Source organism: Nyctereutes procyonoides, unplaced genomic scaffold (assembly GCF_905146905.1).
Source record: "Nyctereutes procyonoides isolate TBG_1078 unplaced genomic scaffold, NYPRO_anot_genome, whole genome shotgun sequence".
Lineage (NCBI taxonomy): Eukaryota > Metazoa > Chordata > Mammalia > Carnivora > Canidae > Nyctereutes > Nyctereutes procyonoides.
Genome location: NW_026575146.1, coordinates 78,130,735 through 78,156,097, shown reverse-complemented (window position 1 = coordinate 78,156,097; position 25,363 = coordinate 78,130,735). Strand labels below are relative to the sequence as shown.

The following is a 25,363-nucleotide window of genomic DNA, read 5'->3' as shown; positions in this document are numbered from 1 at the left end:
GTCAAGCAGCCTGCTTCCTGGTCTCAGATTGCCCTCTCCTCTTGAGTTCCTCCTCCTCCCAGACCCCAGGTGTCCCTCTTTCTCACCCTTCCTGTCCCCTGATTCTTCACTCTGCATCCTCCACCTTTAGCTGAGCTACGTCCTGGCCTTTGATGGATTCCCGCGCTTCCTGGACACTGGTGTCGTCCAGTCAGACCGGAGCCTCATTGCTGCCTTCTGTGGCCAGCGGCGGGACAGGCCCCTCACAGTGCAGGCCCTGTCTGGTATGGGGACTGGGGAAAGTGGGAGCCTGTCCTAGGCTGTGTAATCCTTGCCCTCTTGTATGCTGTCCCCCGAGGTGGGCTCGAGACCCAGCCCGACTCTGCCCCTGACTTGCCACATCTAGGCCTCCGTTTCTCTAGTAGAGAGGATTGCCCTGGCTGGGGACAAGTCTTTGGGGGACACAGAATGTGGCTGGTGTGAAGGCCCCTTGCCTATCTCCTCAGCCTGGTGGTTCTCAGCCAGGGGTGATTTTGCCCCTTGGGCCCTTTGGCTACATCTTAGAGACACTCTGATCATCATGAGTGGGGAGGCCAGGGATGCCACTCTACATTCCACAGCATACAGGACACCCCACAAACAAGAATCACCAGGCCCGTTACATCAGCAATGCTGGGAGTTTGGGAAACCAGCTCAGGCTGATGGAGTTGTGCTAAAAATAATTTGTTACCTGGGGCATTTTGGGCCTGAGCCTGGAAACACTTCTCTTCACATCATAGATCAGAGAGATCTCCGAGGCTGGGAGAGAGAGGGCGGAGTGGTCGTGGGCCTGCTGGGGATCGCTTGAAGCCCCAAACCCCCTCTGCAAGGAGCAACTTGACCCCAGGGGCCGTCGATTTTATTTCATTCAGCAAATGTGTACCAAGCTGCACCTGAGCTGGATGCTGAGGATACAGGAATGAACGAGGGACACAGGCCTTTGTGGACTGACAGTGGGAGGGGGTGCAGGGGGTGACAAACAGCACTTAACCAGTTAGAGTCAGGAGAGTGGCACCTTTGCTAAGGGAGGAGAGGATGTGGGAAGGAGCAGGCACCTGGCCTGTCTGGGGAGTTGGGGAGGGTTTCTTTGCGAGGCGATATTTCACTTGAGGCACAGGAAAGGGCGAGGGAGGAGGGCGACCTCTCCAGGCCAGAGGAGCAGGTGCCCAGGCCCTAAGAGGCCAGAAGGGGGCTTGCGGTGCTGGAGTGCTTAGGGCTGGGACACAGGGAGGCCTTAAGGTCAGAGAGCCTACAGCTGCCCACCTGCTTTGGACATAATTTTATTGAGGCACTATTTGCATAGCATATAACTAATTCCTGCTCCCTTCCCCCACCAGTAATCTATTTTGTAAGGAGACTGGGTTTTATGTCAGAGCTGCAGGGAGCTGTGGAGGGTTTAGAGCTTGCCAGTGATGGGATTGGAATGGGAATTTGATGGGTTGGATGAGGGAGAGGGTGTGCAGGGTGCAGGATGACAGCTAAGTGTGGCAGTGATTATAAATGATGAGGAGGGCCTTGCTGTCCTGGCCAGTGACACTGAGAACCTGGGGTAGAGCAATGCCCTGGAACCTGGCCCTGCCACAAGCCTTTGGCCTCTCCCCCAACAGGACTGCTCGTGCTCCACTGGGAGGCCAATGGCTCCTCATCGTGGGGGTTCAACGCTTCAGTGGGCTCCGCCCGCTGCGGGTCGGGGGGCCCCGGGAGCTGCCCTGTCCCCCAGGAGTGCATCCCCCAGGATGGAGCCACAGGCGCTGGACTCTGCCGATGTCCCCAGGGCTGGGCTGGCCCCCACTGCCGCATGGCTCTGTGTCCTGAGAACTGCAACGCCCACAGTGGGGCGGGGACTTGTAACCAGGTATGTGGAGGACAGGCAAGCTGAGTGGGACCCGGGTAGAGATCTGGGCTCCCTCTGAGCCTCCTTCCACTGTTCCCCAGAGCCTAGGTGTGTGCATCTGTGCCGAGGGCTTCGGGGGCCCTGACTGTGCCACGAAGCTGGATGGCGGGCAGCTGGTCTGGGAGACCCTCATGGACAGCCGCCTCTCAGCTGTGAGTTGTGGATGCCACTCTCCAAGGAGGGGCCACACAGCCTGCCTCTGGATCATTCTCCCTGCACCATTTCTGGGACCACCCCTCCGACCCTACACCCACTTTATAATGACTTTCGCCTGACCCCACATGTCCCACCTCCACCCCCAGGACACTGCCAGCCGATTCCTACACCGCCTCGGGCACACCATGGTGGAGGGACCTGATGCCACCTTGTGGATGTTTGGGGGCCTAGGCCTCCCCCAGGGACTGCTAGGAAACCTGTACAGGTGAGGACTGCCTCCAGGAGGTGGGATGTGTGAATGAGAGAAGGTCACCTCAGGAGATGCTGAGATGTGTGTCATAAGAGTCCCTTAGGGGTGAAAACAAAACCAAACCTGATGTAAAAAAACCTCTGCAGGTGAAGGACACCCCAAAAGATGCTGGGACACTTGTCACAGGAGGCTCACCTCGGGGTCTGGGATACTTATTTGGGTGGTGCTACATGGGGGAGGCGGGGATGGTAAGATGGTTGTCATAGGAGGGTCACCCTAGGGATTTTGGGATATCTGTGTGTGTGAGGGATCATCCCAGGTGATGCTAGGATACTTATTGCAGGGTCATCCCAGGTGATGCTGGGATAACTATAGCAAGACTTCTTTTTTGCTCCATGGTGCCAGGTATTCAGTGAGTGAGCGACGCTGGACACAGATGCTGGCGGGAGCTGAGGATGGGGGCCCGGGCCCCTCACCCCGCTCCTTCCACGCAGCTGCCTATGTGTCCTCTGGCCGTGGTGCCATGTACCTTCTGGGGGGACTCACAGCTGGGGGTGTTGCTCGCGACTTCTGGATCCTCAACCTCACCACCCTGCAGTGGCGGCAGGAGAAGGTGAGTCCCCTCTTCTCCCAGCCCCCATGATCCATCTCTAGCAGGGATGGCCAGAGCAGCTCCTGCCCATCCTACCCCCGAGAGGATGCAGCTTCTCCCCAGGGCTCCAGCACGAGTCCGAGAGTTGAATCTCACTGGCCATCCTGGGTCACGTCATATTCCCAAGCCAGCCTGTGGCCAAGTGGGTGGGATACTCTTGTCCGCCGGGCCGGGCTGTGGCCCACTGTGGGGTGGGTACGATCAGCCCCATGCAGCCAGAATGAGAAGAGGGCTTCCCAGAGGAACAGCAGGCTGTCCTGACCTGCATCAGTGACAGTGAGTGAGTGGAAATAGCAGGGGGCCCCACCGCACGCCTGCTGGGACCATGGCCGGTTGGTAGCTTAGGATCCGACCAGCTTTGGGCAGCTCACTACCTCCTTACGGGCTCGAGGGGAGTGTCGAGTTCTGAGGCTTGCTTCTGCCCGTAAAATCACCCCTCACCAGCTCCCTGGTGACTTCTGCCCTCTGTCCCCCAGGTTCCTCAGACTGTGGAGCTTCCAGCGGTTGCTGGTCACACCCTTACATCCCGCCGAGGCCTGTCTCTGCTCCTGGTGGGCGGTTACTCCCCTGAAAGTGGCTTCAACCAGCAGCTCTTCGAGTACCAGCTGATGACTGGCACCTGGGTGTCCGGAGCCCAGAGTGGGACACCTCCCACGGGTAGGGCTGGGCACAGGGCGGGCACCTCGCCAGCTGGGGCTCTGTGTAGGTTCTCTGTCCACTGCCATACCCTGTTGTCACTGCCCCTGAGGCCCCTGTCTTCCCCCCATGCCCACCCAGATCCTCAGAGCAGCTCTTGAAAAGGTCAGCCTTTCTCTCTCTAGCCCAGGATAGGCTGCCCATCTCCAGCCCAGTGTCAGGGGGTCACCGTGTTCCTCTCCCGGGTGGGTCCTAGATCCCTGTCCCTCAGGTATTTTCCTTCTCCATTCTTTGCTCACTGTCCCTCCCCCGACCCAGGACACTCAGGTCACCCCGTCTCCCTCTCTTCCCTTGCCCAGAGTCTCTCGTGGTTGTCCTTTCGAGCCGTAGCAGGAAGGAGGGGTTGAGGAGAGTTCCTAGGTGGTGTGGCCCCAGGAAGGGGAGGCCAGGAAGGTGGGAGATCGTTCCTAATCAGCAGCCCTTCCCCCATCTCTGCTCACTCCTTCCCCCCCAGGTCTCTACGGTCATTCTGCAGTGTACCACGAGGCCACGGACTCCCTCTACGTGTTTGGGGGTTTCCGCTTCCATGTAGAGTTGGCAGCCCCGTCCCCTGAGCTCTACTCCTTGCACTGTCCTGACCGCACCTGGAGCCTGCTGGCCCCTTCCCAGGGGGCAAAGGTCAGGAAGAGAGGTGTACACAGACAGACACGGGGGGGGCAGGAAGGCAAGGGCCCCCCTTTTCCCAGCACCCCAGGGACTAGCTCAACCCTGGATTCCTACTCCCCTCCTTCCTAGTCCCCTCGACTGAACTGTGGCACCCCGCACGTCTCCCCTTCTTGCACTACGCACTTGGAGGGAAGAATCCTAGAGCAGGAGGTCAGAGGCCTGGTTTGGCCCCAGCTCTGCCCCACTCTGGGGGTGGCCCTGACAGGTCCCTCCACTCCCCAGCCTCCCCTTCTGGGCTGGGACTGAGCCTCATTGTGCCTCCGCCTTCAAGGCCAAAGGAGGTAGATAGTGGGTGGGAGTCTGGACTCTGGATGTGCTGGGTAGAGACCATTGATTTTCCATCTGCAAACATCTTTCCAAGTCCTTTTGGGGACTGGACTATAAGGGAGGCCCGAGCTTCACCCCCAGGGTGCCCCCAGTCCAGCTGGCAAGGTCACACGAGAATTGCAGGATTCAGCGCAAGCAGCCTGGGCCAGCTTCCTGGGGAACAGCACAGGGCATGGGGGTTCTGGGAGTCCAGGGAAGGGAGATGGCCCTGGGGACTGCTCTGAAGAATGAAGGAGGTTTCCCGGAGGAAGGAGCTGAGATTTGAGGGAGGTTAGGTTTGGGTGGGCTGGTGGTGACTGAGGTGTGGGAGGGGTCAGGGTGGCAGGTGGGCTGAGAGGTGAGCAGAGGAGTGTGGACTCTGACCGGCCATCCTGCGGTGTCTCCTCAACAGCCCCGGCCCCGGCTTTTCCACGCCTCAGCCCTGCTAGGGGACACCATGGTGGTCCTTGGGGGGCGCTCGGACCCTGATGAGTTCAGCAGTGATGTTCTACTCTACCAAGTCAACTGCAATGCCTGGCTCCTGCCCGACCTCACCCGTAAGTCCAGTGCTCCCCTTGGGAGCCCCTGTCCTGGGACACTCACTCATCACCCACGGCAAAGCTGCTTTCCCCTCTGTTACCTAAACACCCGCCGAGATGCCTGCCTTCTTTTTCTTTTCTTAGAAAGTGTATCTTTTGTTTTGATTATAAAAGTAATAATATTCATTGCATGTAATTGGTGAAATGAGAAAGAAAAATATCCCCCATGATCCCGCTCTCTAGAGACAGCACTGTTAACGTGGGGCTGTTTCTTTTCCAGTCTGCTGTTCAGAGGCTGGAAAGGGGCCTGTACAGTGTCTGTTTCGCTTACTGGTGCAGGTGACTGCCTATGCTCTGGGCCTGCCTCCTTTTCTTTTTGCTTCTCTCTCTGACCCTCTGTCTCTAATTCCCTTTTGCCCAGAATCTATCTTGCTGGCTACTCTGTGCCTTTCTCTCTCTCCTCCTGTGCCCCGCCTTTTTTTCCTGGAGGGTTTAAAAAACTAGGCGAAATTCACATTAGAAAATGAACCCTTGTGAAATGAACGATGCAGTGGCACCTCATGCTTTCATGTTGTGCAGCCACCAACCTATGTCTTGTTTTAGAAGCTTGTGTCTTCATCCTTATCCCATTTTTTCTGCTTCCTTTTTCTGTTTGTGTCTCCCCTCTTTGGTCTTGCTTTCCATTCCAATTTTCTTGCCCTTTCTGGCCTTCTGTCTCTGCTCTGTCTGTTCTGTGTCTACTGTCCTTAGCATGTCACTCCACCCAATATCCCTCTCTGACTGGCATCTTTGTGGGGGCACTCTTCCCTGAGTCTCTGAATGCTCTGTCTTTCCCCAGGCCCAGCCTCTGTGGGGCCCCCGATGGAGGAGTCTGTGGCCCATGCAGTGGCGGCAGTAGGGGGCCGCCTGTACCTCTCAGGGGGCTTTGGGGGAGTAGCCCTGGGCCGCCTGCTGGCCCTGACCCTACCCCCTGACCCCTGCCGCCTGCTGCCCTCACCCGAAGCCTGTAACCAGTCTGGGACCTGTACTTGGTGCCATGGGGCCTGCTTGTCCGGAGACCAGGCTCATAGGTAACCATCGTGACTGATCAGCACATGGGTGGGCAGTCTGGTGCCCTCTGAAGGGGGTTCTGTGCTAGGCCAGGCTTGCGGGGAGGCCTCAGGAGGGTACCATCAGGAGGATACCAGCTCCCATGGGAAAATGGTCAGCTGCCTCACAGGCAGGGTCAGGCTGGGGGACCCCTGAGTAGCCCTGCCTGTGGGCTGGGTTGTCATCCAAGAATGTTTCCTGGAGGAGCTGGCTCTGAACAGACTCCTGAATGACCACAAGAGTTTAGACCAGCAAAGGTTCAGAAGTGGGGCTGTGCCTGGTGTATTTTAGAAGACCATCTGTACTGGGGGGAAATGAGACTAGAGTTGTGGGTGGGGATAGCTCAGCAAGGGCTTCCAGTGCCTGGCTGTGGTGCTGGGCTTCTGTTGTTTGGGAAGCCAGACATCTCAGAAAGATGATAGGGCTGTCTTAGATTCAGCACACTCTTTGGGCTACAGAATTATCCTGAACCAGTATGAGGCTACTAATGGGCTTGGCTAATCCCATTAAATGTGTCACTATGTTTGCTCCCGAATTATTAAAGGGTTTGATTTATGGGGTGCTCCCCCGCACTTCACTAGGAGTGTTATGTAACAGTGTATACACCCACTGCTTTTCTAAAATCTGGAAAGTTCTGAAACGTGTGCCTTCAAAGATTTTGGGTAAGGGATTATGTACCTCCAGTGTGGGTGATGGGGAGCCAGGGAAGATTTGAGCGGGGGCGATCAGGGCCAGGCCTCGGCAGAAAGCCCTGGGGCTGTTGGGAAGGAGCCAGTAGTGAGGGGAGACTGTGGGTAGAGACCTGGGAGGAGGCTGAGGAGGAGGAGGCTGCAGTAAGAGGAAGAGGCCTGAACTGGGCAAGAGGCTGCAGGGGTGGAGAGTGGGGGATAGTGTCCAGTGTCTTGTGGGAGTGGCAGGGGAGATATGAAATCGTTGCTGAGTGGGGTGGGAGAGAAGCAACCTCGGGAGGCCTGGGCTGAGACTGGCCTGGGATGCACATGGGGGCCCTGCAGGACGATGTCCAGGAGGCACCAGGAAGGGGTGAGGCCAGGTGGTGGTAGTATGGGGTCTGACTGGGTGTGCTGACCCAGGCCTCTTGCCTTCCCAGGCTGGGCTGTGGGGGTCCCCCCTGCTCCCCAATGCCTCGATCCCCCGAGGAATGTCGACGTCTCCGGACCTGCAGTGAGTGCCTGGCCCGCCATCCCCGGACCCTGCAGCCTGGAGATGGAGAGGTGAATGGGGTGGGTGTCTCAGGCACTTCAGCTGGGATTGGGTGGGAAGAGCCGGGTCAGGAGGGGTTCCAGGGACTCCGAGGAGCCTGCTGAGCCCCTGTTCCCCCACCAGGCATCGGCCCCCCGTTGTAAATGGTGCACCAACTGCCCGGAGGGTGCCTGCATCGGGCGGAATGGGTCTTGTACCTCGGAGAACGACTGTCGGATCAACCAGCGAGAGGTCTTTTGGGCCGGGAACTGCTCGGAGGCTGTGTGCGGGGCTGCTGACTGTGAGCAGTGCACCAGAGAGGGCAAGTGCATGTGGACGAGGCAGTTCAAGAGAACAGGTAAGGCTGGCTCAGTCCGCAGGCCTCCCTCCTGGAGAGGTCCAGGGGGCCTGGACTCCTGGGCCCAAGGGATGGAGGAGGAGGGGAGGGGCCGACGGCCTGGACCAGGCTCTGATTCCTGTGTCCTTGACTCCAGGGGAGACCCGCCGCATTCTCTCAGTGCAGCCCACTTACGACTGGACGTGCTTCAGCCACTCTCTGCTGAACGTGTCCCCGATGCCAGTGGAATCATCGCCCCCACTCCCCTGCCCCACTCCCTGTCACCTCCTACCCAACTGCACCTCCTGCCTGGACTCCAAGGGTGCGGACGGGGGCTGGCAGCACTGTGTCTGGAGCAGCAGCCTCCAGCAGGTACCACTCAGGCTGGATGTCCAGGGGGCCCTCCCTACCCTGACCCTGCTCGCCTGTCCTGCCTCCTGCTCCATTTCCCTGGCTCTGGTCCCACCGTGGTGCTTCCTCTGTCCTCCTGCTTCCTCCCTTTTCCCACTGGCACCTCTTTCCTGGCTTCGTGAGTCTCCCTGTCACATCTGCTGTGGACTCCACAGCCGGGTTCACACTCCCCCAGTCCTTCCTGTGACTGCTAATGCCATCTTGGCTCTCTCTCCCAAACCTCTGCGCTTCCCTTCATCTCTTTCTCTGCTTTTGGAACTTCTGGTTGTAGGAAACAGAAACCTCCTCAAGCTGTTTTTATTGTACGGAATCGGGGTAGGAAGTATTGCTGCTCCATCCTTCTCGGGCCTTGTGGTTTCTAATCTCGGCTGCTCTCTGCACAGCCCCATCTGTGCTGGGCTTGATCATCTGGGCACTGGGCTTCATACGGCAGCCCTTGGCCTTTGGTCTATGTGACTTTCTAATTCCAGAGAAGACAGTCATCTCTGTGTTCCTCAGTTAGCTCACGTTCTTAAGGGGAAACTTCAGCTCAGCTCACAAGTTAGATATCCAGCCTTGACCCAGGGAGATGTGGCCAGGGATGGGTAGGAGTACACGGTTCTAACACAGCGGTTCAGACCCACTCCTTATTTATGGCTGTGGGTTGGAGAGATGATTCCTTGTGGGCCTGTTCCAGGCAAGCCCTTTGAAGCTCAAGCTTCCTTATATAATCTGTTCCAAAGATGCCTCTTCCTAGGATGATTTGGCCGTCCCAGTGGCAGACACAAGCCCTTGGACCCCCAACCCCACCCCAGGGGGAGACAAGAAAGATTCACCTCCTGCCATCATATTTAGAAGCAGTGTCGTTGGGCCAGAGGTCTGGATCTCTGATTCCCAGTGATGTCCACATCTCATTCATCTTTCTTGGGGAACACCCATTCCACATGTGGTCATTCACCATCTCACAACATGTGAGCCTACGTGAATCTCTGGTAAAATAGGACCAGTAACAAAGACCCACTGGGGTGTCATCCAGCACCAACAACCTGTTCTCCAATTCTCTGGACACCAACTGAGTATCTAACAACTCAGTTTATTCCTGACACTGCCCACCAGAGTTTGAGCCAGATCCTGCAAGGTTAGAGCCCCATAAGCCTGCCCCCATTTCTGAGGCCAGTCATGACTGGAGACCACTTCTGACCAACCAGCTATAAACCAGGCGTCCTGCCCCCGCCCCTGCGGGTTTGATAATTTGCTAGAATGGCTCACAGAACTCAGAGAAACAACTACTTATGAATACCAGTTTCCCATAAAGGCTGTAACTTAGGCAGAGCCAAGTGAAAGAGACGAATAGGACAAGGTACGGGGTGGATGCACAGAGCTTCCGCACCCCCTTGGGGCACACCATGCTTGTGGGGAGCTTTCTGAACCTCCGTGTTCTTGAGTTTTTATGGACCCCAACTCCACCCCCATCCCAGTCAGGGTGACTCTAAGCGCCAACCCATTAACCCCTTGGTCTTTGTGGTGACACCCTCCCTAAATCACCTCTTTAACATAATCTCAGGTATGAAATCAGCTTCTTGTGAATAGCAGAAGAGATACCAGCACTCAGGAAAAAAAACGATTCCTGTAGTCCCACCGGCAGGTTGTATAAATTAAATGGGAGAGTGTATTTGGAGCCTAGGGCCCTGCTTGCGACTCAGTAAAAACCCAGTCGCACCCCAAGTTCTGCCGAGCGGGAGGATTCCCAACCTCCACTCTCTGTGACACACCCAGAGGGTCACTGCCGCAGGGTGGGCAGTGTTCCCAGTAAGGGTTCTCAGTGTGATCCTGCAGGGTGGGTCTCTAATGCACAGAGGCCTCATGGCCTTATGGTGATACGAGTTCTCCCCACATACTATTGAGATTCCCATCATCTGTGTCTGTGGGGACTCCAGGGACTGGGAGGCAACACCAGAGAGCCTGTCGGCAGGCACCCACTTCTCCCCTAGCCCCTCCGTGCTGCTCAGTGAGGCCAGAGGGAGCTGTGGGGCATGAGCCTCCAGCACAAAGTCAGTGCCACATGCGAATGTGAGAGCACTTCTGCCAGAACGTCGGATTTCTGTGCAGTCTCCTAGCTTTGAAATGTTGGCTCAGGCTCTTAGCAGATGTGCAGACCAGACCCGTTATGATTTGGCTCAAGGGCAGCTGTTAACCACCAGGCATTGTTTGTTTGTTTGTTTTTAGATTTTATTTATTTGAGAGAGAGAGAGAGACAGATAGAGCACAGGCTTGGAGGAGAGGGAGAAGCAGACTCCCTGCTGAGCAGGAAGCCGATGTGGGGCTTGATCTCAGGACTCCAGGATCATGACCTGAGCTGAAGGCAGATGCTTAACCAACTGAGCCACCCAGGTGCACACACCACCACCTCCCCACCTACCCACCTCCCCGCTGCCCGAGCATTGTTCTTTTGAATGACTTTGGCCTCAGAGCCTGGGATGGGGCGACAGTGCTCTCTTGCCTGGCTTCTCTTCACCAGGTTCTTTACTGAACACCTTCCGTATGCCAGGCACTTTGTTAGGTTGTGGGCATCTGTCAGCACAAGCTAGAGTCCTGCATTTGGAACTTACATCCTTATGTCTCTTCAGTGAACACCAGAGATGCAGTTCATGGTGTTGGGCAGCATGGCGTATGGCCACTAGGGAGGTCACAGCAAAAGACGCTGTGCACACCGGGGACTTGGTTTCCCCCTCCCACCCTCCAGATTGCCCCACCATCTGCCAAGGGGGGGCACTAAATTTAGATCTGGAACCTGGCTCCGGCAGTTCGGCAAGGCTCAGCTCACTGCTGGCCGGAACCGTCAGTGGGCTCAGAGCTCCGGCCACAGCGGTGAGGGTGTCTATTTCAGGATCGCGTGGTTGCTGAGTGCTGTCAGACAGCCCAGGCTAATCTCTGTCGTCTTTATACTTAAGGCCCAGAGAGTAAATAAAATACTCTGACACCCTTAGGTAAGTTCCCAGGAGTCTGAGCCTCATTGCCCACCTTATCTGGGTCCCAGGACATGAGAAGTGATGGTGTGTGAGCTACTGGGCACCCCTGACCACAGATTCCACTTCCCAGCCTCTGTGGGAGGACCCTGTTGTCCCAGCAGCCAGCTCTACATTTTTCCTAAGTGATAGTGGCTTGCAGCCCCGCTCCTGTTACTAGTTTCTGTGTCCATCTGGAATTGTTGCCTTCCTTTGGTTGTGAGAAACAGCTGTGCACACTAAGTCGGTGGGGAAGGGAGAGACCTAACACCACCAGTCGCACTAACGCAGTGGTACCTCTTGCAGGCCAGGGTGGAAAGTGCAGCCAGGCCAGGCCTTTCCATGGGATTGGAGACAGAGCCTGGAAAGCTACCCACCCCCTGCCCCCAGCTCCCACCACCAGCAGTTTTGGGTGTGTGGTCCTCATCAATGCTTCCTTCTGCATCTGCTCTTTTCCTGTGCCTCTCTTCTCTTCATTTGCTGTGATTTGCTCATGCAAACAGCCCCACCAGGCCTCATCTCCAGAATCTTCCAGTTTCAAGGATGCCCCAAGCCTGACTGCCATTGTGGACTCCCAGTTACAAATACTTGACAAGGAGAATGTGATGCGCCCATGCTGGTGTCCACTTTGGTCCAGCGGCTGTGGCCAGGGAGGGGCAAGAGCCCCGAGGAAGGGTGCAATCTGGGAAGACACTCAGGATATGTTTGATCCTCTGCCTCTTTCTTGCTGCCCACCTCATTTCTCATTTCTCCTCCCCTGTACAGTGCCTGAGCCCCTCCTACCTGCCCCTGCGATGTATGGCTGGAGGCTGTGGACGCCTGCTCCGAGGACCCGAGAGCTGCTCCCTGGGCTGTGCTCAGGCAACCCAGTGTGCCCTGTGCCTGCGGCGTCCCCACTGTGGCTGGTGTGCCTGGGGAGGCCAGGATGGGGGTGGCCACTGCCTGGAGGGTGGACTCAGCGGTCCCCGTGATGGTGAGATGGGCTAGGGGTGAGGTGAGAGGGCCTGACCCTGGGCTGGGGTCTGGCACAGAAAACCTGCCAGGGGAAAGGCTCAGGGGGAGGTGGAGTGAGGGCCCGGGTGGCTGGGTGGGTGCTGCAGAGGCACCCAGGTAAAGCTCAGTGTCCCTGTGCCAGGGCTGACGTGTGGGCGGCCTGAGGCCTCCTGGGCCTTCCTGTCCTGCCCCCCTGAGGATGAGTGTGCAAATGGGCATCACGACTGCAACGAGACGCAGAACTGCCACGACCGGCCGCATGGTTACGAGTGCAGCTGCAAGGCGGGCTACACTATGGACAAGTGAGTGGGTGGGGGTGGTGGGCCCAGGCAAGTGAGGTGGGAGAGCCTATGGGAGTAGGAAAGGGTGAGGCCTGGACCAGTGTATGTGTGAGGCATGGGATTCATCCAGGAAGGGGTGAAGGTGGAGGGGCAGGGTTGATGAGCTCATCAGGGCATGATGGAAAGAGGGAGGGTGGGAGGCTAACCCCTGAAGGAGGTAGAGGGTAGAGCCTGGAAGGGGAGTGTGGAACCAAGGAGGAGCCACCAGTTGTGGGCAGTATAGTGGGGGTGGTAGGCTGACTGGAGCCCTGAGGTCGCCTCCCCTGCCCTGACCCTCCACCCCTGCAGTGTGACCGGGCTGTGCCGCCCCGTGTGTGCCCAGGGCTGTGTGAATGGCTCTTGTGTGGAGCCTGACCACTGCCGCTGCCACTTCGGCTTCGTTGGCCGCAACTGCTCCACAGAGTGTCGCTGCAACCGCCACAGCGAGTGCGCGGGTGTGGGGGCCCGTGACCACTGCCTCCTCTGCCGCAACCACACCAAGGTGGGCCACCTAAGGGGCCCAGACGCTCCTCTGGGACAGACCCTGCCTTGCCTTCAGCCCATGCTCAGGTGTCTTGAGACTCACTCCAAGTCCTGATAAGCCAGGTTCAGGGAGGAGGTGGCGTAGCCCCAACCCAAGGGGATGCAGGGAGATTTGGGGGCTGCTGTCTACATTTGTGTCAGAGAGGGGCCACCCCGGAATAGTGAACAGAGGGAGTGCTGGCCTAGGGAGGCTGGTCCCAGGGAGGAGGACTTAGGATGGTGTAGGGAAGGCCTTTCTGAGTTCACACTTTGGGCCGGATGGGCATGAACACAACCCCACACCACCACCACACCCCGCCGGTCACTGGAGGTGTGCAAGCGAAGGCAGAAGGCTAAGTTGCACAAAGGCTGGGATGGCCCAAACCAGGTGCCTGAGCCCCTGCTGCCCTCCCGTGGTGCTCTCAGAGTGCCCCTTTCCCACTCCCAACTCGTACCCACCCCATGATTCTCCACCTCCTCTGACCACCCCATCCCTCGTTTCTAGGGCAGCCACTGTGAGCAGTGCCTCCCCTTGTTCGTGGGTTCAGCTGTGGGGGGCGGGACCTGCCGGCCCTGCCACGCCTTCTGTCGTGGCAACAGCCACGTCTGCGTCTCCAGGAAAGAGCTCGAAATGGCCAGGAAGGAGCCAGAGAAGTATCCGCTGGATCCAGAGGAGGTAAAAGGGCTGCAGTCCAGGACTCCTGGGTCTGAGGGGCTGTGACTCAGGGAGGAGGGGGGTGTCCACACCTTTTTGTGATCACCCCATCTTTCCTTGGCCAGATTGAAAACTGGGTGACAGAGGGGCCTAGTGAGGATGAGGCTGTGTGTGTGAACTGCCAGAACAACAGCTATGGGGACAAATGCGAGAGCTGCCTGCACGGCTACTTCCTCCTGGATGGGAAGTGCACCAAGTGAGAAGGGGGGCCTGGGACCCTTGCCCTGCCTACTCCCCCCACCGAGCTCTCTGCCCTCAGTCGGGAGCCGACGACAACCCCAGGGAGGCCCCGAGCTCAGGCAAAGTTGGGGGCAATGAGCCAGGCTGCGGTGGGAGGCCCCCTGCCCCAGAGGCCGGCGCTGACAACAGTCTACAGAGCATCCCCCGTGGAGACTGGTGGGCAGAGAGAGAGCAGCTGAGGGCCGAGGCCTTGGGACAGCCTCCCATCCCAGCCCTTCCTTCCGATTGGTCGCTAGACTCTGGAGTCATTCCAACCTGGCTTCAAATCCAGACCTTGCTGTTTACTGGCTCCATGGCCTTGGGCAAATGGCTTGCCCCCACTGTGAGCCTCAGTTTCCCCTTCTCGCCTATTGGTCGGATTGGAGCTCACATATGCAGCCTGGACCCCTAGGCTCCCCTAGGTCAGGGGAGCTCTGTGACCCCCATCTTCTTCCCCTTCCTCAGATGCCAGTGTAATGGCCATGCAGATACATGTAACGAACAGGACGGGACGGGCTGCCCGTGTCAGAACAATACAGAGACGGGCACGTGCCAGGGCAGCTCCCCCAGCGACCGTCGAGATTGCTACAAGTACCAGGTATGGTGGAGAGGCGAGTTCCAGGCCAGGGGACCCGCACCCTGAGAGGTCCACTCGTGCATTCAGCACTTATTTACTGGGCACCTACTATGTGCCAGGTAATGTGGGAGTGTGGGAGTCACTGGGACGCAGGAGGGAACCGAATGGGCAAAGTGTTCTGCCCTCAGGAAACGTACATTCCTGTGGAGGAGTCAGCAATAAACAAATGAATAAGTTAGATGCACAGTATGCTGGTGATGAGCCGTTAGGAGAAAGGAAGGCCGGTGCTGCGGAGTGGGAATGGTGGGCATGATGACCAACGAGGCCTTAGTGAGAAGGTGACACTTGAGAAAAGACCTGATGTAGAGAGTGAGCCAGGCAGGAGGATCAGCCAGTGCAAAGGCCCTGAGGTGGGACATACCTTATGCAGTCTAGAAATGGCAAGGCTGGCAGGTGAGGTTGGCCCTGTGCTGTGCCTGGGGCTTCGGCAGTCCCGTGAACGAGCCCTGTTTACTGTTTGGGTATAGAGGAAGATCTCCAGTTCAGTGAGGTTAAGTCCCTAGTCCGAGGCCACACAGGTAGTGGGGAGGTAGAGGCAGGCTCAACAGAGCTCTTTATCACTGTGCCTGAGTTCCAAAGGCCTCCGCATCAGGGTGCTGTGGCCACTGGGGATGACAGCAGGGATAGCAGTGCTGGAGTGTCGGGTCCTGATGGCTTCCACACGGTGTCAGGGAGGTCTGGGGGTTGGAGTGGGGGTGGTCACGGTCACAAGGAAGCTACTAGGGATTCGGAGCCTGGGGCAGTAGCTACCCACTGATTGGTACAGAATGTCACTACTGCATGTGCTGGCCCCTGAGCTTGGCCCTGATCGCCACCCCTTTCCTGCAGTGCGCCAAGTGCCGGGAGTCATTCCACGGGAGCCCGCTGGGTGGCCAGCAATGCTACCGTCTCATCTCTGTGGAGCAGGAGTGCTGTCTAGACCCCACGTCCCAGACCAACTGCTTCCATGAACCCAAGCGCCGAGCCCTGGGCCCTGGCCGCACCGTCCTCTTTGGCGTGCAGCCCAAGTTCACCAATGTGGACATCCGCCTGACGCTGGATGTGACCTTCGGTGCTGTGGACCTCTATGTCTCCACCTCCTATGACACCTTTGTGGTCCGTGTGGCCCCTGACACAGGCGTCCACACCGTGCATATCCAGCCACCTCCGCCCCCACCGCCTCCCCCACCCCCTGCTGATGGTGGACCCCGGGTGGCCGGGGACCCAGGAGGACCCGGGGCCGGGAATGGGCCAGGCACCCCGGCCGAGCCACGGGTGCGGGAAGTGTGGCCACGGGGCCTGATCACCTATGTGACCGTGACTGAGCCGTCGGCGGTGCTTGTGGTCCGTAGTGTGCGGGACCGGCTGGTCATCACCTACCCGCATGAGCATCACGCTCTCAAGTCCAGCCGCTTTTACCTGCTTCTGCTGGGCGTGGGGGACCCAAGTGGGCCTGGCGCCAATGGCTCGGCTGACTCGCAGGGCCTGCTCTTCTTCCGGCAGGACCAGGCCCACATCGACCTGTTTGTCTTCTTCTCCGTCTTCTTCTCCTGCTTCTTTCTCTTCCTCTCGCTCTGTGTGCTCCTCTGGAAGGCCAAACAGGCCCTGGACCAGCGGCAGGAACAGCGCCGGCATCTGCAAGAGATGACCAAGATGGCCAGCCGCCCTTTTGCTAAGGTCACCGTCTGCTTCCCGCCCGACCCTGCTGCCCCAGCACCTGCCTGGAAGCCGGCTGGGCTCCCACCGCCCACCTTCCGCCGTTCAGAACCCTTCTTGGCACCTCTACTGCTGACAGGGGCCGGTGGGCCCTGGGGACCCGTGGGAGGAGGCTGCTGCCCGCCAGCCATCCCTGCCACAACTGCCGGCCTGCGAGCCGGGCCTATCACCCTCGAGCCCACCGAAGATGGCATGGCTGGTGTGGCCACTCTGCTGCTCCAGCTGCCTGGAGGACCCCAAGCACCCAACGGTGCCTGCCTGGGCTCAGCCCTCGTCACACTGAGACACAGGCTGCATGAATACTGTGGGGGCGGCGGGGGTGCCGGGGGCAGTGGGCATGGGGCTGGTGCAGGCCGAAAGGGGCTGTTGAGCCAGGACAATCTCACCAGCATGTCCCTCTGACCCGCAGTGGGGTCCTCAGCCGCGGCAGCTGAGTGCCTGGATGATGTCGCCCTGGACTTGGGGCTCCTCCTCCCGGGGGGCCCCGGGACCCTGTGTCCTCTGAGACCTCTGGCTCCCTTTCCCTGGAGCTCCCCAGACAGGGCATTCAACGTTCTGCATTCAACGATTATTTATTGACTACTTCCTATATGCCAGGCAGTGTTGAAGGCCCTGGGCCAAGCAGAAACTGAGACCAGTTCCCTGATCTTGTGGGACTTAGGGTCTAGTGGAGGGAGACGCTTGGTGCGTGCCAGCACTTGCACACATGCACACAGATGAGTAGGATCATGTCTGTGCAGAAGGGCCATGGGTGATGACAGGATGTGGTTGTGAGGGATGGCGGGGTAGAGTCACTGGGCACTTGGAGAAGATAGGTCTAATGACGGAGAGAACTGGCCATGGGGAGAACTCTGGGGAGTGGGGCCTAGGCAGCAGGAGCTGCAAGGACAAAGCCCAGGGGTGGGAACCAGTGTGCTTTATTGGAGGGATCGTAGAGATGGTCAGTGTGACCCAGATGGAGTGTGGAAAGGAGGTGAGGTTGGGGAGAGGCAGGGGTGGGCATTAGCCAGGGCCCAGTGGGCCCCAGATGGGGTTTGGAACTTTATTCTCAGGGCAATGGGAAGCCGTGGGACAGGTTTAGGAGGGGGAGTGACAGGATCCGATGTATCTATTCAAGAGGTCACTCAGCTGTGGTGTGGAGAATGGGCCAGAGGTGACAAGAGATGACAATGGGCTGGACTAGGTTGGTGGTGGGGAGGGGGTGGGTCAGGGACAGGTGCAGGATGTGTGTGGGAGGAGTAAAGGATGATGTGGATGTTGGGGTGAGGGAGGGGGGAGTCCAGGACCATCTCAAGTCTGTGGCCCGAACTAGGGGCAGACTAGGGCATGTGGGGAGGATCAGAGGTCCGGTCTTAGACTCTAGGATGCTCGTTAAGCATCACTTCTATTGGGTCCAGCCAGGGAGACAGACTGAGTGCAGGGGATTGGCTGGACTGGTGAGGGACTCAGCTGTCAGAGGTGGGATGGTGAGGCAGCCCAGGGACCAGCTGTCACCTCTAGGCTGGAGGGACAAAGCTCAGATGATGTTGACCCTAGCACCAGGGTCACCTGGCTCAGCAGGAGTCCCAGGAGACAAAACTTGAGATGCTGCCCCAGGGAGTAGGGGGTTGTGTGTGTGGTGGGCGAGGTACCAGGGCAGGAGATGGAGACGGTGGGATCTTCAGTGCACAGCTCTCTCCCCAGACCGTGCTGCTTTGAAGACTTCTGGGCTCTCTCGGTGCTGCTCCCGCCCACCTGGCCACCACCTTGGACTTCCGAGCTCATGTCTGCTTGAGGACCACCCCCCTCCTACCCATCTTGAACTTGGAACTTCTTTTGCAAGACTCCATCCCTGAGCTGTGTTTTTGGACCTTGAGGAGCTGGGCGCTGCCTCTTCTCTGCTGGGAGCTTCTGTCCAAGAGACCTGTCCATGTGTGTATGTGCCCGAGGTCAGAGGCTGAAAGGGGGGGAGCAGGTGAAGCAGCAAATAAAGAGTGGGGAAGGGCCAGTGTCTGAGCGCCGTCTGCATGCAGGAGATGGGGTGTCTTGTTTCTCTGAACAGCACCGAATGTGGAGAAGTCCAGTCGGGGTGCTTACCTTGGTGACCCTTCTGAGCCACACAGCTGGGCCTGGCTCCACCCTGCCTCCCCAAGGCAGGGGTGTTGGGGTGGGGCCACTACGGAAGCTCTCGATCATTATTGGAAAGGACAGACCTGGGGGACAGGAGGGTGTCGATCCCTGTCGCAGGGAGACCCATTTGTTTCAGGAGACCGACTGCCTTGGTCTCAGGCTTGGTTTTGTTCTGGCCTCTGACAGAAGCGTTGAGGCAGTGGAGAGACCAAGCCACCCCAACGTGATGAGTTTTCTCAAATCCGAAAAGGCTCTCATGGCCCAAACTGGGAGCATCACGGGAGCCTTCATCTGCCAGGCCCCCAGGGCAAGGAGGCGCATGGCGCAGGCAGTGGCAGTGTGCCCTCAGTGGGAGTCTGGCTGAGTTCACGACACATGTTCCCGTTGGGCCAGCCTGTGGCACACGCGGCTTCATCTGATGTTTAGCCCAAGACCTGGCAGTGAGGTGTGCCTAGGGGGTGTTTGGGTCTCTAGTATGGCCCCTGAAAATCATAGTGGTTTCAGATATATGGGCAACTTTTTTTTTCTCTTAAAGTTTTTATTTATTCATCAGAGACACAGAGAGAGGCGAGACACAGGCAGAGGGAATAGCAGGCGCCCTGTGGGGAGCCCGATGTGGGACTCAATCCCAGGACTCCGGGATCTTGACCTCAGCCGAAGGCAGACGCTCAACCACTGAGTCTCCAGGTGCCCTGCAGGTTCCTACTTAGCCTACCTAGCTGAGTGCTGACCCAGCACAGAGCGGGCGGTAGGGGCAGGTGTTCAAAAAGGCCAATTTCTAAAAAAAAAAAAAAAAAAAAGCCAATTTCTGCTGGTGATAAGGCACAATTTCCCAACCGGGAAGCTCACCAGAAGTGAGCCGTACTGCCGCAGGGAGTCCACAGCCAGTGGAGAGCTCATCTGTGACCAGGAAGGAGCTAAGGTGGCTCTCCAAGACTCGTCTGTGTTATGATCAGACCTTTGGGAAGGCCTCTCCTTGGCCACCACCCCGTGACTCTGCCCTCCCGAGCAGGGTGTTTGCTCTGTGGCTGCACCCTTTGTCTGGGATGCAGAGCCACCTTCCCAGCTCCCATATGTAGGTGCGGATGCCCCTGCATGAATGCCCCATAGCACATGGTCCTCCTCCCTCCACGCCAGCCCGTGGCTGGCACCTCCCCCTGGTGTCCATGTACCTGAAAGCATGAGGCTCAGGGACTATGAGAGAAACACTGAGCATTGGGTGCTGAAGTTCTGGACCCTGTTCTGTGTATGGCCATCAATGCCTTGGGGTCTTCAGGAAAGTGGGGGCTGGTATTTCACCAAGGGCCTACAGCATTACAGGCAGGGTGCTGGGTGCGAGTCTTTTTTTGTTGTTTAAAGATTTTATTTATTCATTCATGAGAGAGAGAGAGAGAGAGACAGGAAGAGGGAGAAGCAGGCTCAATGCAGGGAGCCCAACGTGGGACTCGATCCTGGGTCTCCAGGATCACACCCTGGGCTAAAGGTGGTGCTAAACCGCTGAGCCACCTGGGCTGCCCTGGTATGAGTCTTTTACTCTTCCCAACATCAGTGCTGGGAGGTATAGGTTTGTTCCCCCATTTTGTGGATTTGGAAACTAAGTCCCTTGCCTAAGCACTCAGGGCAGATTGACAGATGAGCCCAGATTCTGGTGCAAGCCTATCTGACTGCCCGTTGTCCCCCACTCCCAATTACCTCTAAAATCGTGTCCCTTTTCTGTGCTGATGTCTCCCACCTGTCATCACTCATCTCTACCTGCAGTGGGCTCCACACTGTTCTAGGTGCTGGGGACACTGCAGTGATCAAGATCCCTGCCCTCATGGAGCTGACAAGCCAGCAGGAAGCCAGATGATAAATAAATAAATGATGTGGTATGTCGATATATGACCAGAAAAATAAGGTGATGAAGGAAGGGAAAGGGGTTGGTACTTGCTATGTAATATAAGATGGAAGGGAAGGCCTCTCAAGATGACATATGAGCAGAAGTGAAGGAATGAACCATAGGGACAACTTAGGGAAGAGAATTCAAGGTTGACAGAAAAGCTAGTGCAAAGGCCCTGAGGGGGAAGCATGGCTAGCATTTTAGAGAAACAACCAAGGGACTCCTATGCTTGGAGTTGAGGGAATAAGGAGGAGATAAGGTTACAGGGAAAGCAGGTCCTTGGGCCACAGTGAAGACTCTGGCTTAAACTCTGTGCAGGAGGAGACATGAGAGGGTTGCAAGCACAGGAGGGATGTGACCTAACTCAGGTATTCATGGGGCTTCTCTGTGGGAGGAAACTAAAGATGTGAATATAGGGCAGGGAGCCCAGTGAAGAGCCACTGCATTAGTTTAGGCTGAAGAGGAGGGTGACTGGAACTAGGTGGGGGCAGCGGAGTAGGAAGAAGTAAGGTTTTGGATATATTCTGAAAGTAGAACCAACAGAATTAGTTGACAGATTGGGACCTGGGGTAACAAAGTGAGCAGCTGGAAAGATGGGGTTTGCTATGTCCTGAGAGGGAAATGGGAGAAGCAGGTTATGGGTGGGGGAATCAGGTTAGGTTTTATTTTTATTTTCTCTTTTTGCAAAGAGGGTGCACTTGCAGGGTAGGGAAGGTAGGGGGAGAGACGATCTCAACGAGCCTCCATGCCCAGTGCAAAGCCTTTGGTGGGGGCTCAGCCTCACAACCCTGAGATCGCGACTTGAGCCAGAATCAAGAATCAGATGCTTAACCAACTGACCCATCAGGTGATTTTGGAGTTAGGTTTTTTATTTTTATTTTTTTAAAATATTTTACTTATTTATTTATGAGAGACAGAGAGAGAAATGCAGGGACACAGGCAGAGGGAGAAGCAGGCTCCCTGCGGGACTCAATCCCAGGAACCCGGGATCACGACCTGAGCCAAAGGCAGACACTCAACCGCTGAGCCACCCAGGTGCCCCTAGGTTTTAAATTTGAGATGCCAGGGATCCCTGGGTGGCTCAGTGGTTTAGTGCTTGCCTTCAGCCCAGGGCATGATCCTGGAGACCGGGATCGAGTCCCACATCAGGCTCCCTGCATGGAGCCTGCTTCTCTCTGTCTGTGTCTCTGCCTCCTCTCTCTCTCTCTGTCTCTGCCTCTCTCTTTCTGTGTGTCTCTCATGAATAAATGAATAAAATCTTTAAAAATAAATAAATAGGGATCCCTGGGTGGCGCAGCGGTTTGGCGCCTGCCTTTGGCCCAGGGCGCGATCCTGGAGACCCCGGATCGAATCCCACGTCGGGCTCCCGGTGCATGGAGCCTGCTTCTCCCTCTGCCTGTGTCTCTGCCTCTATCTCTCTCTCTCTCTGTGTGTGACTATCATAAAAATTAAAAAAAAAATAAAATAAAAATAAATAAATAAATTTGAGATGCCCATTAGATATTCCAAGTGAAGATATCACTTGATGGTTGGATACACAGATGGAGAGAGAAAATACCAGCAAATAATACAAATAACAGAATAGTATAATATTATTACACATAATAATATTAACAAGCTTATTTTAAAAAAAGATTTATTTATTTATGATAGAGAGAGAGAGAGGCAGAGACACAGGAGGAGGGAGAAGCAGGCTCCATGCCGAGCCTGACACGGGACTCAATCTCGGGACTCCAGGATCGCGCCCTGGGCCAAAGGCAGGTGCCAAACCGCTGAGCCACCCAGGGATCCCCTATTAACAAGCTTATTAAGGTCACTCTTTGGTCTTTCCATCTGTTCTATCTCTTGCTCACACAGTAGCCATATGACATATTAGGGATTATCCTCAGAGGAGGAAACAGACTCAGAGAGGCTAACTAGCTCACTAAGATAACACGCGTAGTCAGTGGCAAGATTCAAGATCAGATCTTAGGTCTGCCCAATTTTGAGACCAGATTTTCTAATCTGCTAGTTGCTTTTGCAATAAAGAAAACTGGGTGATCCTTAAGGATTAGTTTCAGCTCCAGAGAGCCTTAAACCTGGCAGTTCTTTGCTTTGGAGACAAAGGACCCTCCCTCCCCAAACCTGTTACCATTGTGTGTAGGCCAAGAGTCAGTAAGTATTGACTTAGTGGAGATAGGGGGTGGGGGAGGGGCTCTCTTAAACTTTTTTCTTGGAGTGTCTAAACTCTACCAAGACAGCTTTTTCTGGTTTTGCCTATTTTCAGGGTCCACGCAGACTTTCGGTTGGGCAGCTTAAGAGGTTAGTGGTTTCACTTTGTGAATGAGGACTTAATGAGGTTTAGAGAGGTAAGAGACTTGCCAATCTCTTACACAGCAGGTTGGGGTCAAGGATCTGACTCTGGAACTCCTTCCACACCTAGGCATCTTCCCTGTGTCCCCACACCCCTCACCAAGCCTCCTCCTCCACCCAGATTCCTTCCCTGGGACAAAAAGAATGTAGGCGGAGTTGGTTTTCAGGTTTTTATTGTGGGTGTATTTCTGGTAGCGGGATAGGGCGTGGGGGCAGGCCCTCCCAGGAGGGGGCAGAGGAGGCCGGCCGGGGCGGCGGAGGAGGAGGCCCGGGGGAGCCTCCTCACTCTCGGATCTTCAATTCCCGCGCCATCTGACAGAGGGCGCAGGGCAAACAAAAGGTGAGGGCCGCCCAGTCGTGCCCCACGGAGCCCTAGAGGGTGGGAGAGAGAGGTCAGGAGCCCGGCCTCGGCCCGGGAGGCCCGTCTCCCCCGCCCGGCCCGGCCCGGCCCCGCCCGCGCACCTGGATGTGATAGCGCTCCCGCATGCCGGTGCGCAGGGAGTGCAGGCCTCCGGGCAGGTAGGGCGCGCAGCAGCACTCCCCGAAGTCGTCGGAGATGCGGCAGGCCAGGCACAGGGGGGCGAAGGTGCCGCACAGACCTGGGGCGGGCGCAGGGCCGTCAGAGGCGGACCCAGGGCGCCGGGCCGGCTCCGCCTCGGGGAGAGGCCAAGGCAGGTAGCGCAGCGCCCAGTCCAGAGTCCGGGGGGAATTAAGGGTCCCAGCGCGGGGGATTTAGAGGCTGGGGGGTAGGGTTGGGAGCGGGAGCTGGGGCCACAATGAGGAAAATAGAGGGTGCACGGGGGAGGTTGAGGGTCTGAGGCGGGAGCTGGAAAGGAGTGAGGTCAGGATTCCAGGGGCTTTGGAGGTGGGAGGAAGGGGTGGGGGGTTAGACTGTGGGAATTCAGGGTAATCCAAGGAAGAGAGGGGAGTGAGGTCAGTGACCCCCCCCCCCCAGCCTGGGAGCAGCAGGTACTCACAGACGGGCATGTCATTGCAGCAGTCGGTGAGGCCCGTGTGCCAGTCACTGAGCTGGGTCTGGTAGCAGCTGCTGGCGCACTGGGGCTGACTGGTCACTGGGTAGGACATGGCTGCAAAGGTGGTGGGCCAGGGTCAGGGGGCGGCCTGACAGCCTCTCCCGGACCCTACCTCCCTGCTGCCCCTTCCCCTGCCGGGCAGGTCTGGGCAGGGCCACCAGGCCGCCCACTGAGGGGACACCACTGCACCCCCCCTTCCTTTCTGCCACGTTTGGGTGCTGACACCCCAGTGTGTCCCCATTGCCACTGCCTCCTGCACATCTGGTTGAGCTGTGAGTGGGGAACTCCTGCATGTCTGGGGAAGGGTGGTCCGGGCAGGACCTAGACGTGCTGCTGCCTCCTCCACGTCTGGGCCTGGGGTGTTGGGTTCCCGCATTTCCGGGGACCTCTGGGGTGCAATCAGGTGCCATCTGTCTTCGAAGCCAGGGTGCCCAGGGGAGGGAAGCAGCCAGGTTCCAGGGACTGGAAGGGTTGCTGGTCCATCCAGAGATCCCACCTTTGCCTTTCACGTTGTCGTGCATCTCAAACTGCATCTTGCTGGCCCTGAGGATGTGGCGTTGGGGACGGCAGAGGTGGCGGCTGTGACAGTGGTGGGTCTGTCCAAGGGATGCTGGATACTGGGGAGGGGTGGGCAAGGAGCAGGGGCACTGGGGGCTGGGTTCTCAGGGGGAAGGGCACTGGGGAGAAAGAGGCCAAGTCAGCCTGCCAGCTCGGAGAAACATGGAGTAGGGGTGTATGGAGTGGGGGCGAGAAACTCGCCCATCTCTGTACAGCTGCCCGACAGACCCCAGAGGATCTTCCTTATACCAGAGGTAGAGCTGGAGGCAGAGACCAAGAGACAGAGACAGGCAGAGTTAGAGACACGGGGAGAAAGAGACCTGAACCAGGTGCTCACAGAAGATGCCACCAGTAACACACCTGCCCGGTGCTTTGCCTTCTCTGCAAGCCCATTTCCCAGATGGAACACTGAGCCTCAGAGAGGTGAAGAGAAATGCCCCGCATCCCAAGCCAAGGGGGTTAATAGAGGCAGTACGAGGCCCCAGGACTTCCAAATTCAACCCCACACCACTCAGGTTGAGAAGGTGGACACAGAGGGCATTGAGAAAGACAGAGATGTTCACAGAGACAGAGAGATGCAAGGAGACAGAGATGTCAGTGGAGCGAGGTGGGGGGTGCACAGAGCAGAGGGCTGTGGGCAGATGCTCCTACCTGCAGGACCGCGATGGGTGATGGCGATGATACAGGCAGGTGTGGGTGAGCCAGGCACTGACTTCTGTCTCTGGCCAGGAGCTGCTTATATTGGGGCGGCTACTCAGCCCTGGGCGGGGCTCTGACGGAGGTACCCAGGGAGCCCAGCCGGTCTGGCTGACCCTCTTCCCTCCTCCCCCCCACAGGAATTCCTCTCCCCAGGCTCCATCCTCCATCCCCCCTTTACACTCCAGCTCTTGTGGGACCAAGGAAGTCAGGGAGGGGGCCAGGGATGTGGATGGGAGTGGGGAGGGGGGGCGGGCAGGGGATGAGGTGCAGGGAGTGCTGTTGGGTGAGACAGAGAAGGACGAAGATCTGGGGAAAAACAGCACAGGGGAGCTAGGTTCAGAGGGGAGACACAAAGGAGGGAAGTGTGGGAAGGGATGGGGGGTGTGGGGGAGTGCAGTGGGGGTGCCCCTGCGAGGGCCTCTCCTGTTCCCCC

General features: G+C 57.4%; 2 protein-coding genes across 5 annotated transcripts in view; one reads left to right on the top strand and one right to left on the bottom strand.

The window, feature by feature from the left end:
- MEGF8 (multiple EGF like domains 8) overlaps nucleotides 1–18,286 on the top strand; it is a 42,395-nt gene extending 24,109 nt beyond the window's left edge. Inside the window, exons 23-41 of one of the 2 annotated variants that reach the window (XM_055310435.1) lie at nucleotides 131–263; nucleotides 1,626–1,873; nucleotides 1,954–2,064; nucleotides 2,215–2,333; nucleotides 2,724–2,931; nucleotides 3,447–3,627; nucleotides 4,121–4,284; nucleotides 5,051–5,195; nucleotides 6,016–6,247; nucleotides 7,375–7,498; nucleotides 7,611–7,824; nucleotides 7,961–8,175; nucleotides 11,964–12,171; nucleotides 12,334–12,493; nucleotides 12,821–13,013; nucleotides 13,539–13,709; nucleotides 13,814–13,944; nucleotides 14,433–14,565; nucleotides 15,433–18,286. In XM_055310435.1, coding sequence (XP_055166410.1) covers nucleotides 131–263; nucleotides 1,626–1,873; nucleotides 1,954–2,064; nucleotides 2,215–2,333; nucleotides 2,724–2,931; nucleotides 3,447–3,627; nucleotides 4,121–4,284; nucleotides 5,051–5,195; nucleotides 6,016–6,247; nucleotides 7,375–7,498; nucleotides 7,611–7,824; nucleotides 7,961–8,175; nucleotides 11,964–12,171; nucleotides 12,334–12,493; nucleotides 12,821–13,013; nucleotides 13,539–13,709; nucleotides 13,814–13,944; nucleotides 14,433–14,565; nucleotides 15,433–16,701 — 4,359 coding nt within the window. In that variant the 3' untranslated portion in view covers nucleotides 16,702–18,286. Of the gene's footprint in view, nucleotides 1–130; nucleotides 264–1,625; nucleotides 1,874–1,953; nucleotides 2,065–2,214; nucleotides 2,334–2,723; nucleotides 2,932–3,446; nucleotides 3,628–4,120; nucleotides 4,285–5,050; nucleotides 5,196–6,015; nucleotides 6,248–7,374; nucleotides 7,508–7,610; nucleotides 7,825–7,960; nucleotides 8,176–11,963; nucleotides 12,172–12,333; nucleotides 12,494–12,820; nucleotides 13,014–13,538; nucleotides 13,710–13,813; nucleotides 13,945–14,432; nucleotides 14,566–15,432 lie in introns of both variants that reach the window. The other variant, XM_055310434.1, reaches the window with a different exon arrangement.
- Nucleotides 18,287–22,795: 4,509 nt separating this feature from the next.
- CNFN (cornifelin) lies at nucleotides 22,796–24,971 on the bottom strand. Of its 3 annotated transcripts, none has more exons than XM_055311981.1 (5): nucleotides 24,883–24,962; nucleotides 24,170–24,350; nucleotides 23,617–23,727; nucleotides 23,102–23,238; nucleotides 22,796–23,011 (listed from the first exon to the last, which is right to left on the bottom strand). In XM_055311981.1, exons 2-5 carry the CDS (start codon nucleotides 24,204–24,206, stop codon nucleotides 22,922–22,924), a joined length of 375 nt encoding a protein of 124 aa, XP_055167956.1. In that variant the 5' UTR covers nucleotides 24,207–24,350; nucleotides 24,883–24,962; the 3' UTR covers nucleotides 22,796–22,921. The 3 variants fall into 3 exon arrangements, with proteins under 3 accessions (XP_055167956.1, XP_055167957.1, XP_055167958.1); XM_055311982.1 differs by having other exon boundaries at nucleotides 24,170–24,290; nucleotides 24,883–24,937; XM_055311983.1 differs by lacking the exon at nucleotides 24,170–24,350 and having other exon boundaries at nucleotides 24,883–24,971.
- Between the last annotated feature and the right edge of the window lie 392 nt (nucleotides 24,972–25,363).